Source organism: Macrobrachium nipponense, chromosome 45 (assembly GCF_015104395.2).
Source record: "Macrobrachium nipponense isolate FS-2020 chromosome 45, ASM1510439v2, whole genome shotgun sequence".
NCBI classification, from domain to species: domain Eukaryota; kingdom Metazoa; phylum Arthropoda; class Malacostraca; order Decapoda; family Palaemonidae; genus Macrobrachium; species Macrobrachium nipponense.
Genome location: NC_061105.1, coordinates 3,548,189 through 3,563,709, shown reverse-complemented (window position 1 = coordinate 3,563,709; position 15,521 = coordinate 3,548,189). Strand labels below are relative to the sequence as shown.

The window sequence follows — 15,521 nt, the reverse complement described above, 5'->3', positions numbered from 1 at the left end:
TATTCATCGCGAACGTAATCGTGTAGCTTAGGATGCAGAGAATAAGTATGAACGCAAAATAGAACGTTGGACCCGCCCAGGCAAATTTTCCCCTTGTTTTAACCATTGAAAAAGGCCGTTTCATTGGCTATAGGTGGTTGTCTGGAACTGTGTATGGACGAAAAAAAGTTGTTCGAAAGCTAGTTAAATGTGAAGTAGTATAACCTCGGTCATGTATCCTATATATTATAAATGATCATAAATAACAGAAGCGAAAATAAATTTAGTTTTTTATTTTTTTGCGTGTAACGCCACTAGGAATCTATATATAAATAATCATAATAACGGAATCGAAATATATTTTTGCGTGGTACTCACTAGGAATCTTATAAATGATCATAAATAACAGAATCGAAATAATAATTTTTTGGGGCGGTTACCCCTGTGAATCCTATATATAATGATCATAAATAACGGAATCGAATATGTCTTTGCGTGTACGCAATAGGAATCTATTTAAAGTGCACATATAATAATCATAATTATATGAATCCATATACATATGTATAAAACATTCAGGTAGCCTATAATCAATCTGTTACCTTTTATCTTACCAATAATCTGCAGTTATATATGAGTTAGTATATTGATTAATGAATCAGATATATAACATTTAGCATAAAAATCAACGAATCAATCAGCATAAACATTAATAACTTTATCAATTCATATATGAAATTTTTTATCAGTTAAAATATGATTTTTATCATGTTAATCTTCATTCTATGCAATTATCAGAGTACATTTAGTATTTTCTGTAGCATAAGTACTTAAAGAGATGAAGTGAAAAACTGTATCATTATATATCACGTGATCACTATTATTTACCAATATCATTGTTTTTATATTTTATTACTTGAATCTGTATTAGTGTACACCATTAATTTTTTTACTTATACAGTATTTTATATATTATCTATATATATTCACATAGTGTCTGTATCACACTCCTATAAGTCAAGTGCATGTCAAGTTTTGAGTAATATTCAGTAGTTGGTTTTGGTAAGTCTGACCGAGCTGATGTAAGTGTTTACATAATACAAAAATATGGAATGTCAGTCCATATATTAAAAAGTCTAAAACTAAAGAGGTCAACCATAAATTGCTTGCAGGAATGTGATCAGACTAGAGACGCTAAAGATGACGTATACAATAAAAGTAGGCTAAGATAACATGCCGTCACCTGTAGTCATTCAATTGTTTATAAACATTAGTCCAAGCTCCCTGCTTGAGACAACTACCGCCTACGTGATCTGTAGCGTGTCTCATTTGATTGTGTGTTCGTATGTAACTGTCATCTGATTGTATGTTCATATGTTCGAACTACTGTCTGTTCCTTCATAACTTGTAACAGAGATGGTAGACGAGCAGAACAGAGTTAGCTATCGTCATTAGAAGACCTGTACCATCATACCTGATCTTCACCATGTAAAACTTCAGAAGAATATATAATTTTTTATACTTAGTGTTTTCTACAAGAACCTCCTCACCGAACAACATGAGTTTTAACACATCGTCGTAATACCAACAAGATAATACCGACCTTCGTAAGTGATCTACAAACCCCCAGACACTCCATTGAAGATGGAAGTGCAATACCAACCGACTTAGCGTAAGATTATCGCTAGTCTAACATTACCTCATAGGGCGCCTTATCATACAAGGCACAAGCCCTAATACATTGACCTATAACCCCAGACCGGCCTACGTGACTTGTAATCTATGTCATCTGTGTGTATGTTCGTATGTCGAGCTATTGTCTGCTCAACTCTGATTTGTAAACCAAATTGTATGTCAGACTTCAATTAGCCAGCTTCATTGGAAGACCTGTCCAATTTTATCTGATCTTCACGATGTAAGATAGAAGAATACATCTATTTTTGTACTCTGTTTTTCAACACTAGAACCTCACATCAGAAAGAAGATACTGAATGAACTTAGAATTATCATCGAAATCCAAGATACTCCAATGAGGACAGGAGTCATACCAACCAACCTTAGCATAAATTATCGCAGGTCTTAATAACCCACGGGGCGCTTTGTTATTACAAAGGCCCAGCCCTACATATGTACTTGAATTTCATGCAGATGAACCCTTGCCCATATTATTAACTAAATTTAACATACTTGGTTAAAAACACATTGCTAAAATTATCAAAAGCTTGCATATTTATTTGAATTTCATGTAAATAGTTTAAGCACACCTAATAAAAAAGACTGAGGATACAAATGAGAACACTGGACGTTTAGCCGGGGCTCTACTTAAATTCGAAAATTATGTCCAAATGGAAGATGCACAAACTCATTCCCAAGAAACAGGTCTGTCACCATTATAGCATCCTCAGTGAAACTATAAAACTCCGGTTCTGGAGTTTCTAGATCACCTTGTTCTTGTTCAACACCATTGCAAAATTCAATTCCAATTTCATGCAGAGGAGGTATCCCATGAGCTGTGTGAAACAGGTCTGATTCATCCTCACTGTCACCATTGTAAGCATCCTCAGTGAAACTATAAAACTCCGGTTCCGGAGCTTCTAGATCACCTTGTTCTTGTTCAACACCATCGTGAAATTCAACTCCATATTCAAGCAGAGGAGGCATCCCTTGAGCTGTGTTTTCCAAATAAAGGTTAGACCCATTTCCATCTACTCCAGGATCATTGATGATTTCTAGTGGTGGAGGTGTATTATCATTGAGCGATGCCTGGACACAACCCTCAGCCACTGAGGGTTGGAGACTGGCTTCCGCAGCATTGTCATGCAATGAAATACCCGCTTGGGCATTTCTTACGCCACTGCCAGACCTGTCAAATAAAAAGTGTAGGTATGAGTGTAAATAGATTGTACTTAGGATATGTCTTATGGCATCATTCTTTTCAATATTACATATTGCTTGAGATACTGTTTGCATACATTATAAATTGATCTTTTCATTTTATAATACTGTACAAAAAGGCTCATGAGAAAATTGCCCTAACCAGAAAAGCAACTTGGTTTGTGAAATCCCATGTATGGATTGTGCTTGACTTTATTTGGGCCAGACAGGTTAGGAATTAATTGTCAGGATAAAACAACATAAATATCCAGTTAGAACTGGCTACAAGAATAATGCTCACTTTATGCACCTTGGTGAAAATATCACATAGGATTGATTAGTCCCAAGTAGTCTATTAATAAGATGTAAGAACACCCTGGGCGATGACGTATGCCTCGCCTTGGTAATCATAGGCAGCTGTGCCCTCTCACCTCAAAGAGATAAGCCAAATGTAGTGACCTTTGTGTGTGTTGTTTGTAAACCAAGTCCCCCATGGAATCATTTGGTCCACTGCATGTAGTTGGTTTGAAAATGCTCTACAATAAGAGGTGAAACATCTCGCAGGCTGTTGCTTCACTTTTGTTCGTGGCCACTTACTAAGTTGACATTATATATTGTGTTGTTATTCCTGCGACATATATCTTAAAGGCACTAGTAACAATCTATAATATTAGATAATCTAGTTTATAACCTTAGCTCTTGCCGGTTAGAGACAGATGCTAAACGCTGGATTCCTCAAAGATGCTGAAATGAAAAACAAAAAACAGGAAAGCTTACCGGTGCACATTTGGGTCAGTGATGCCTTCCGAAGATCAAGAGTTTCATGTATGTGCGCGCATGCCTCTTGTGTGCCAATTGGTGAGTGTGTGTGTTCGTAATGAACAGAAAATGACATATAATCTAGGGGAAAAGTTGCAAAAGGGACTCGCTGAATTTGATTGATAGAATGTGTGGAACACGCCACAGAAGAGGCGCTAGAAAGAGGTGTTGCAGATCCGTCGGACAAGGTAATGTAGAGTGAGAAACTTTGAAGTGACAATTACTTGAGTTCTAGAGAAAGGGAAGTGAGGTGCGGCACACATTCTTTATTGATGAACTTTAATGTTTTATGGTGTCATAATTATGGTCTCTTTATTTCAGATAGATTCAAAGTCACCTTATGGGTTTTCTCTAGACTAAGTTTGACTATTAATAAACTATGAATGTTAGGACACTTAGGGGAAAGGGGGTACTTACTTAAATATGATTTTGAGAGGAATATGATAGGTTAACGTTTCTTTTTGGGTCAGGCTTAATTAAGTTTATTCCATTTTCATGTTAGCTAATTTTGGGAAATAAAACGTATATTTTTGTAACAACAAGAGTTTACAACAAGAGTTTCAAGCCTAGCTTGAAACTGATTTTCAGCCAACTCCAGAGATGGCATTCAACAGATGTTTTGTTTTCATTTGTTTAAACGAGTGTCATGTAACCTCGTTAGAGATTTTTCCTCGTTAGATATATAACAGACCATGTAGAGTTCAGGGTGCAGTAGCCAGGGAAAATATTATAGCCTTAGAGATAGTATGAGCAATAACAAAGGTCCTCAGAGTTATCAAGGTGGGGTGACTATACATACAAAGAAAGGGAAGATATTAAATCACCAGCTATTTCCGATGTAGAGAACCCTAACTAAAATTTGATAAGAGTACCTTCACTAATTTCATGGACTAGTTGTAGTAGTAGTAGTAGTAGTAGGTATGTTGGCAAGATGTTTGGAAGTTTAAGAGACAGACCACTCTCTCCATAGGGGAAGGATTAACAAGAGCAGAATTAAGAGCTGAATTTTGGATGAAGGATAAATGCAAGATACAACTGTCTGATAAGGGCACTTCCTTGAATATCCTGAGCCATTGTATAATGGGTGGTCATGCCCTGTTTCTCCAAAATTAGATAAATAACTTGACCCGCATGACTATGAACACAAATTCACACAGTACCTACCCAGGAGACCTTTCGAAGCACGGTTTCTTGGGAGGACAGGAGGAATCCTCATCTTCTGGGGAACGGCACCTGCGACATGAGGAAAGAGGTGCCGCAGTGTTGTTATCTCCCCCATGTGGAAATTGAGAGGTGCTTTCCTGAGTGGCGTGTTCCTCTTCACCACTTGGACTGAGAAAGGGAAACGAGAGAAACAGGTCAGACAGATGTGAAGTTGACAGATGGAGTGCAAGTTCTTTTGGCTTTATCTGAAGGCATTTTGAAGAAAAATGCTTTCAGTGGAACAAATAATTACAAAGGCGTTGTTAATGAGACATGATAGCAAATAATTTAACTTTTGTGCATTAGTATTATCTCCGATGTTCCACCGAGCTTTGCATGGTATTAGTCCTGAATCCCCTGATAATGTACTACAGAACATTACAAAAATAGAGAGGGATTTATGCTATCCAGCTTATATTTTGAATACATGCTGCAGGAGAGATTTGAAGAGAATTTACAATGAAAGTGAAAGGAAGCCAGAATTGATCTAAGAACAAACCTTATCTCTTTTTATTGGCTTTGAGGCCGTAAAACTACTGTTGAAAATATTCAGTGCAAATGCAATCTTCGCATGTAACATTGTTATGGAGCATCCTTACAAAAAAGAGTAGCAACATTTCTTATGGAATCCCATGAAACAATAGTGATTCATTGTCTATGAGCCAGACAAGTAAGGAATTGAGTCGGTACAAATCGACATAAATGTTCAGCTGGAACTGAGCAAAAGAATAATGTGCTATTTGTGGATCTAAAGTGAAACATCACATAGGATTGATTGGTCCCATTAGTAGTATAATAACGAGATCAAACAAGGCGTGATCCGACCTCCAGATTGCTCATGACGCGTGCAAAATTCTTCTCTCACACATAAGTTGCAAACATAATATTCCTAACTTAACGTAAATTAAAACGTGCTAAAATCTACGGTCAAATAGATCCTTGTTTCACCAACGAAAACTAAAATAAATCTGCTATATTTTATTAGAAGTACATAGCTGTTCTGTACGGTTTAACACGCTCGTTATTAATTTATTTTACATTTAAATTCTCATAAATAAATTATAAATAACCTATCCTAAAATTCCTGTATCTTTAACTCATCGCGAAACACCTTTTCCAGAGCTTTTTAGGCTCTCCCATAGACCTTTCCTATCCCCCTAACAAGAACAATAGCAGCAACAACAAATTAGTTTGTAAGGCTTACTCCCTGAGTAAGCAAAAATAGTAAACATCTTCCACAAAATCCTTACCTCGCATTAATACAGCGTACAAAGGAAAAGTATATTGAATTAAGCCCGAAATCTGGGTTCACTCCTGACCCCCATTCTGCACAAGATGTTAAAGGAGCTCTAAAGAAAAACTTCTGAATCTCACAGGAGTCCTTGTCAATGTCCTTTGCAAACCTGAGGAGTTCACCCTAGACGACTAACTGTTCCTCTGCTGCAGAGCTGCCTCTAATATGATAGTGGCTGTATGGATCAAAATGGTTTTCTAACTCTGTAAATTTAGCCATTGTTTGTAAAACTTGAGTTTTTTCACAGTCTTTTCGTCAAATCAAGTGATTTTCACCTACTCGGGGAGTAAGGGCACAGGCTACTTTGGTTTTGATGTTTGTGTGGTTGTTCTTGTTGGAAGGTAGGAAAGGTTTATGGAAGAGTCTTAAAAGAACTGGAAAAAGGTGTTTTGCGTCCAGTTAAGGACTCGGGAATTTTAAGATATATTTATGATTCATATATTAGAATGAAAATGTAAAGAATAAATGATGTTTTTGTTAAACAGTACAGAACATTTATTTCTAATAAAATGTAGTTTATTTATTTTGATTTTCGTTGGTAAAACCAGGCTCTGCTTGAACGTAGATTTTAGCACCATTCAATTCATGTTAAGAATAAAAAGTTTACAACTTGAGCACGACGGGGAAATCTTGCACGCGTCCCAAGTAAGCTGGAAGTCGGATCATGCCTTGTGTGTGTGTGTGTGAATAATATATATATATATATATGATATATAATATATATATATATATATATATATATATATATATGGAGTTCAAAATTTAAAGTCCAATTTGAATATGGGAAAGGATCCCATCTCTCCAATGCTGGATCTTAATGACATTAAATAAAAAAGTGAAACGAAATGCTGAAACACATACGCTCCTCCATTGTGAGTCCCTTCAACTACTGAGGGTCCTGCAGCAATGCTAGACACTGAACTGGCCCCCTCAGTGTTCCCTTGTTCACTGGCAGACCTGTCAAATGGAAAATGAAAGTGAAACTAGGGGGTTGCAAGGTCTTTCGTTTTTAATGCTTTTTCAGGCAGACTATATGCAGTGGAACAGAAGATTACAAACTTTATTTTTAGCGTAAAGTTAGTACATAAAGAAATTCAACAAGTGATATAACATATACACATAATTTTTCAGTACATCATATTAAGATAAGTGTCTCTGTCTTCTCATCAATGTTCTGGACACTTTCGACTACAGTGGTTTTGACATTTCGTGGAGAGGGGGAATCTGGACACGCCCCCTTTATAATAACTTACCGGGGCAAGGAGAACTTTTTTCAATTTTGAGTGTACCACTTACCCAGTGTTGTCTGATCCATCTGCTTGCTGTTCAGGAGCACTGACGGCATCGGTGTTCGAGATGGCTTCCCTATCCGTGTGCCCTAAGCCGTCTCCCATATTTTCAGAAGGGTTGTTCCTTCCAGATCTAAAAAAAAAAAGAAAGAAAAAAATTGTTTTGCTTATTCAGAAGTCGCCAGACAAGTGTGAAGTCATTTATTCAAGTTCTGGTCTAGGCAGAAAAGCGCCTTTTTTGGTAGTAGTAGTAGTAGTAGTATCTTAAGCCACATTGATAAGATTGGGTGCCTTTGCTTTTAAACGGCCCACTTATTCTACTTGGCGACAAAGGGTGTATCTGGTTTCCTCATTTATGCTCTTAAATTACGTAAATGTAACCAAATACGAATTTATTGTATCCAGGGTTGGCAATGAATAATTCAAACTGATTCAACCAAGTGATTAAATCATTGATTTTTTCATTTAAAAAATCATGATTTTTTTTATATTTGTAAATTTTTTTTTGCTTTGAAAGCAAACAAATTGATAAATATGGTTTGGAGGTTAATAAATACTTGAGCATAACTGTGCTGCATTTATATATATTTTGATATAAAAAAAAAAAAAACATTGCAAGTGCATACTTTAGGCCAGAAGTGGAAACCTAAAAGATAAATGAATAGTAATTCTGTCATAAAATACATTTTTAGGGGAAAATGATAGAAAAGCATCTAACAAATAAAAAAAATAAATATTAAATCAAATAGATCACAATTTTTTATTGTTTAATTTTAAAAATATAAAAAAAATCACCAACCCTGATTTTATCTCTCACTTAGCCTTTTTTTCTGTTCAAACAGTTGGTGGTTTCTTTCAGTTGTTTTCTTTAAGATGCTCTAACTCGCATACCTTTTACTGTACCTTCTGTCATATTCTCTTTCTTCCATCTCACTTTCCTCCACCCTCTCCTAACAATTAATTTATAGGGCAACTGCTTCCAGATTTTCTTCTCCTGGTACAGCACTGAATGACCTCATAGGTCCCAGTGCTTGGCCTGTGGCCTAAATTCTGTATTCAGCTCAATTCAATCAGTCGCACATATAGTATTAGTATGTTTTAATCAGTTTTCACATAAGGTTTCCTTTCTCATAATAATTCTAAAATGAGTTTCCACTTTCGTACCCTCTTTATATTCAACAACAAAAACTTCTTTCAGTTTTCTTCTGAAAATTGAAAAAGAATCCCACACAATCACATAACGTGTTTAGTTATAAGTATTTACATTTTATTTTACTCAACACTCGAGTACTTTCAGGCCCTATCTGTGGCCCATTTTCAAGAGATGTGTAGGTTGTCAGCCTGGGTCAAGGCCCAGCAGTCTTCTGGAACTTCTTGTTGAGCCATCATTTATGTGATGGCTGTTCTGGTTTCCTTGAGAGTTGCTAATCCCCTCTTGTCGCTCTGATATCCTGAGCTGATGGTCAATGGGATTAACCCTTGTGGTAAGTGAGTGGTCACCAAAAGTCTGTTGGGCAGAAAACCTAATCTCCAGGTCAGAAGGGTCAATCTTAGCTTCTTTTAATATCAAAGCTCGGCTTATGGGATCTTCTGAGGTAAAACCTTTGTTTCCTTCTATTACTTTAATCTCTCTGATGAGCGCTCCTTCTACTACCCTCCTATGACTGATATTATTGCTTTTGTTTATAAGCCTACTGTTTTTAAAATCCATCCTATGGTCATTTTCCCAACAATGCCTAGCTATAGCACTCCCCTGAGAGTTGAGCTGTACTGCCCTTCTATGTTCTTGGATTCTAGTCCTTATTCCCTTACCTGATTCCCCCACATATTTGTCTCCACAATTGCTGCAGTTGATTATTATACCCCCTTACATCATCTGTATTACTGTCTTCTTCGAATTTATTTTTACATACTTTGTTTTTTACACCCTGTTGTTTGTATTAGAAAATCTCCTAACAAAAACTTAGCAGTGTGGTTAGCTGGAGAACTAGGAATATACTTAGGTATATTTTCAGAATCACATATTAAACATTCGGTAGATTTCATAGACAAAGTTAAGAAAAAGAATATAAAGGGACACATGGTTCGTTTTGATGTAGTAGCATTATTCACCAATGTCCCCTTAGATAAAGTATTAGAATATCTTCAGACTAAACATAATGAGGGTATTTTCAATCCAAATATAGAAATAGGCGTCTTCCTTGAGTTGATTAAATTATGTGTCAGTGATACTTATTTCACGTTTGAGGGACAAGTTTACAAACAGAAATATGGAGTAGCTATGGGGTCCTCATCATCACCTATACTCGTTAACATCTATATGAAATATTTCGAAACCAATCTAGTCCCTAATATTCATTTCCCTAACTTAGAACTGCAAGGTTGGTGGAGATATGTGATTTTTGCTATTCTGCTAGGTGATGAAAATGAAATAGAAACTTTTCTGGATGAACACAATAAGTTTGATAACAACATCCAATTCACTTTAGAGAAAAGTAACAATAATAAACTGCCCTTTTTAGACATACTCACAGAAAGAAAAGAAACAGGATATGAATTCAGCACATATAGAAAGGCCACACACACAAACTCATATATTCATTTCTTCTCTTTTTACAGTCATGATTTAAAAATAGGTGTTCTAACAGGTTTATTTCTCATGGCAATGAGAACGTGTGACCCTTGTAAGATAGAGCGAGAAATAAATTATATCGATAAAAGCTTTTATGCATTAGCATATCCGGAATGGTTCAGAAAAAGGGCACTCAACAAAGCTAGGAAGATTTTTTACAGAGCAAATGTAGATAGTACATGGAATAAAGAAAATAAGAAAATAGTTGCCCTCCCTTTTATGCCTAAACTGAAACAAATCACTTTAAAAATGAAAGAAAGTAAATATAAATTTGTGTATACCTTTGATAATACCGTAAAAAACAAAGTATGTAAAAATAAGTTGGAAGGAGAAGACAGTAATACAGATGATGTAGGGGCTATACATAATCAATTGCAGGAATTGTGGCGACAAATATGTGGGGAAATCAGGTAGGGTTTGACCACCACACAAAACACTAAACTTTTTGTCAAGTAGTATTCACCAAAACACCATACTAAGTCCATAAAAGGTGGAATAGTATCCAACTTCAATAAGAGTGCAAAGTCAATTCAAGGGGACAAAGTTAATAGCACAAAAAAACTTGATTTTAATACTTAAGTTTCAGACAGAAATAACACCTGAACCTCAATAATACAGTAACTAATGAGAAACACTCAATATCATCTTCCTGCAAAAGAAAACAATTACACAATTAAAGACAGGTCATCAACATACATACAAAAAGGGGAGAGGGTCCAGAAAGGAGGAGGCAAGCGAAAAGGAAGAATATCCTAACAAATACAATAACTTCCTCAAATGACTTTATAGGTCTCCTCTTGGAGAACAATAACAAACTCCACGTCTGGAGGCTTAATCTGGGTGGCAGGGAAAATTGATCCCAAACGATGGTGTTGGTAGGCTTTCACAAGCTCCACTAATGACGTCAGCAGAGGATCAAAGGCCGTGATCTCAATAAATAAATATAGGTATAACTGTTATTACCTTGGGACAAAGAGGTCCCCTTGGCTTTTACTGAACGAAGGGTAGTACACAAATTGAAGAATATAATATCCTTGCTGCAGAGTAAGGATATCAAATAAGCTATACAGTGTCAAAACGTAGCTCTGCAATATGGCAAGGAATAAATATCGTTCCAACAGCAATAGTTGCGCCCTTCAAGGTTGGAGGCTCAGAAACACACTCTCATAATCTGATGACAACAGCCAATCAGGAGCGTCGTAAGGGACTGGCCTAGACGTCAAATGCACAGTTGATGTGAATCTACTGCAGTATAAACATGATGCCAATCACAAGGGCGAGGGAGCTTCACCATCTTATGAGTCATTTTCAAGGCAGATCATTACTACTGGCAGCAATGGGACAGTCTTGAGTTGGGTCATTAGGTAGATACCCCTTGAATCCTAATTCTGAAACATACCAGGCTTAAGGAAAATGCATATGAGCCCTTGCCAGTTTTATTAACTAAATTCAACATTGTTAAAAACACAGTACTGAATTAATTAAAAGCCTTGGGGCTCTACTTAAATTTGAAAATTCATTCCAAATGGAAGATGGACAAACCCATTCTCAGGAAACAGGTTTGATTCATCCTCACTTGAACTGTCCTCACTGTCACGGAAAATTGAATTGTAATCTTCATTGTCTCCGTAACTGAAAAACTCAGCTTCTGGATCTTCTTGTAGATCACCTTGTTCAACACTATTTTGAACTCCAGGGCCATTATCACGCAAAGGAGGAAGCATTCGGGCTGCATTTTCTAAATGTCGGTTAGACCCATTTCCATCATTGATGATTTCTGGTGGTGGAGGTGTACTATTATCATTGAGCGATGCCTGGACACAACCCTCAGCCACTGAGGGTTGGAGACTGGCTTCCACATCGTTGTCATGCAATGAAATACCCGCTTGGGCATTTCTTACGCCACTGCCAGACCTGTCAAATAAAAAGTGTAGGTATGAGTGTAAATAGATTGTACTTAGGATATGTCTGATGGCATCATTCTTTTCAATATTACATATTGCTTGAGATACTGTTTGCATACATTATAAATTGATCTTTTCATTTTATAATGCTGTACAAAAATGCTCATGAGAAAATTGCCCCAACCAGAAAAGCAACTTGGTTTGTGAAATCCCATGTATGGATTGTGCTTGATTTTATTTGGGTCAGACAGGTTAGGAATTAATTGTCAGGATAAAACAACATAAATATCCAGTTAGAACTGGCTACAAGAATAATGCTCACTTTATGCACCTTAGTGAAAATATCTCATAGGATTGATTGGTCCCCAAGTAGTCTATTAATAAGATGTAAGAACACCCTGGGCGATGACGTATGCCTGCCTCGCCTGGTAATCATATGGCTCGCGTGGCCCTCTCACCTCAAAGAGATAAGCCAAATGTAGTGACCTTTGTGTGTGTTGTTTGTAAACCTAGTCCCCCCTGGAATCATTTGGTCCACTGCATGTAGTTGGTTTGAAAATGCTCTATAGTAAGAGGTGAAACATCTCGCAGGCTGTTGCTTCACTTTTGTTCGTGGCCACTTACTAAGTTGACATTATATATTGTGTTGTTATTCCTGTGACATATATCTTAAAGGCACCAGTAACAATCTATAATATTAGATAATCTAGTTGATAACCTTAGCTCTTGCCGGTTAGAGACAGATGCAAAACGCTGGATTCCTCAAAGATGCTGAAATGAAAAAACAAACAGGAAAGCTTACCAGTGCACAATTGGGGTCAGTGATGCCTTCCGAAGATCAAGAGTTTCATGTATGTAGCGTGCATGCCTCTTGTGTGCCAATTGATGAGTGTGTGTGTTCGTAATGAACAGAAAATGACATATAATCTAGGGGAAAAGTTGCAAAGGGGGACTCGCTGAATTTGATCGATAGAATGTGTGGAACACGCCACAGAAGAGGCGCTAGAAGAGGTGTTGCAGATCCGTCGGACAAGGTAATGTAGAGTGAGAAACTTTGAAAAAGTTAACATTTGAAGTGACAATTAATTGAGTTCTAGAGAAAGGGAAGTGAGGTGTGGCACACATTCTTTATTGACGAACTTTAATGTTTTATGGTGTTATAATTATGGTCTCTTTATTTCAGATAGATTCAAAGTCACCTTATGGGTTTTCTCTAGACTAAGTTTGACTATTAATAAACTATGAATGTTAGGACACTTAGGGGAAAGGGGGTACTTACTTAAATATGATTTTGAGAGGAATATGATAGGTTAACGTTTCTTTTTGGGTCAGGCTTAATTAAGTTTATTCCATTTTCATGTTAGCTAATTTTGGGAAATAAAACGTATATTTTTGTAACAACAAGAGTTTACAACAAGAGTTTCAAGCCTAGCTTGAAACTGATTTTCAGCCAACTCCAGAGATGGCATTCAACAGATGTTTTGTTTTCATTTGTTTAAACGAGTGTCATTTAACCTCGTTAGAGATTTTTCCTCGTTAGATATATAACAGACCATGTAGAGTTCAGGGTGCAGTAGCCAGGGAAAATATTATAGCCTTAGAGATAGTATGAGCAATAACAAAGGTCCTCAGAGTTATCAAGGTGGGGTGACTATACATACAAAGAAAGGGAAGATATTAAATCACCAGCTATTTCCGATGTAGAGAACCCTAACTAAAATTTAATAAGAGTACCTTCACTAATTTCATGGACTAGTTGTAGTAGTAGTAGTAGTAGTAGGTATGTTGGCAAGATGTTTGGAAGTTTAAGAGACAGACCACTCTCACCACAGGGGAATGATTAACAAGAGCAGAATTAAGAGCTGAATTTTGGATGAAGGATAAATGCAAGATACACCTGTCTGATAAGGGCACTTCCTTGAATATCCTGAGTCATTGTATAATGGGTGGTCATGCCCAGCTTCTCCAAAATTAGATAAATAACTTGACCCGCATGACTATGAACACAAATTCACACAGAACCTACCCAGGAGACCTTTCGAAGCACAGTTTCTTGGGAGGACAGGAGGAATCCTCATCTTCTGGGGAACAGCACCTGCAATTTGAGGAAAGAGGTGCCTCAAAGTTATTATCTCCCCCATGTGGAAATTGAGAGGTGCTTTCCTTAGTGGCGTGTTCCTCTTCACCACTTAGACTGAGAAAGGGAAACGGGTCAGACAGATGTGAAGTTGACAGATGGAGTGCAAGTTCTTTTGGCTCTATCTGAAGGCATTTTGAAGAAAATTACTTTCAGTGGAACAAATAATTGCAGACATTGTTAATCAGACATGATAGATAATATTTTAACTTTTGTGCATCAGTATTATCTCCGATGTTCCACCGAGCTTTGCATGGTATTAGTCCTGAATGCCTGGATAATGTACTACAGAACATTACAAAAATAGAGAGGGTCTTATGCTATCCAGCTTATATTTTAAACACATGCTACAGGAGAGCTTTGAAGAGCATTTACAATGAAAGTGAAAGGCAGTCAGAATTACCTAAGAACTAACTTTGTCTCTTTTTTTTTTTATTTTTTCATTGGCTTTGAGGCCGTGAAACTACTGTTGAAAATATTCAGTGCAAATGCAATCTTCGCATGTAACATTGTTATGGAGCATCCTTACAAAAAAGAGTAGCAACATTTCTTATGGAATCCCATGAAACAATAGTGATTCATTGTCTATGAGCCAGATAAGTAAGGAATTGAGTCGGTACAAATCGACATAAATGTTCAGCTGGAACTGAGCAAAAGAATAATGTGCTATTTGTGGATCTAAAGTGAAACATCACATAGGATTGATTGGTCCCATTAGTAGTATAATAACGAGATCAAACAAGGCGTGATCCGACCTCCAGATTGCTCATGACGCGTGCAAAATTCTTCTCTCACACATAAGTTGCAAACATAATATTCCTAACTTAACGTAAATTAAAACGTGCTAAAATCTACGGTCAAATAGATCGTTGTTTCACCAACGAAAACTAAAATAAATTTGCTATATTTTATTAGAAGTACATAGCTGTTCTGTACGGTTTAACACGCTCGTTATTAATTTATTTTACATTTTAATTCTCATAAATAAATCATAAATACCCTATCCTAAAATTCCTGTATCTTTAACTCATCGCAAACACCTTTTTCAGAGCTTTTTAGGCTCTCCCATAGACCTTTCCTATCCCCCTAACAAGAACACAGCAACAACAAAGTAGTTTGTAAGGCTTACTCCCTGAGTAAGCAAAAATAGTAAACATCTTCCACAAAATCCTTACCTTGCATTAATACAGCGTACAAAGGAAAAGTATATTGAATTAAGCCCGAAATCTGGGTTCACTCCTGACCCCCATTCTGCACAAGATGTTAAAGGAGCTCTAAAGAAAAACTTGTGAATCTCACAGGAGTCCTTGTCAATGTCCTTTGCAAACCTGAGGAGTTCACCCTAGACGACTAACTGTTCCTCTGCTGCAGAGCTGCCTCTAATATGATA

General features: G+C 36.8%; 1 protein-coding gene across 7 annotated transcripts in view; it reads right to left on the bottom strand.

Annotated features, from left to right (window-relative positions):
• LOC135214292 (uncharacterized) overlaps positions 1-15,521 on the bottom strand; it is a 42,760-nt gene that overhangs the window by 18,704 nt on the left and 8,535 nt on the right. For 4 of the 7 annotated variants that reach the window (XM_064248435.1, XM_064248437.1, XM_064248430.1 and 1 more), the window contains exons 5-8: positions 14,021-14,188; positions 7,466-7,591; positions 7,031-7,126; positions 4,837-5,004 (exon numbers count right to left, since the gene is read on the bottom strand). In XM_064248435.1, coding sequence (XP_064104505.1) covers positions 4,837-5,004; positions 7,031-7,126; positions 7,466-7,591; positions 14,021-14,188 — 558 coding nt within the window. Of the gene's footprint in view, positions 1-2,185; positions 2,843-4,836; positions 5,005-7,030; positions 7,127-7,465; positions 7,592-14,020; positions 14,189-15,521 lie in introns of those variants that run through there. The other 3 variants (XM_064248432.1, XM_064248433.1, XM_064248434.1) reach the window with 3 other exon arrangements.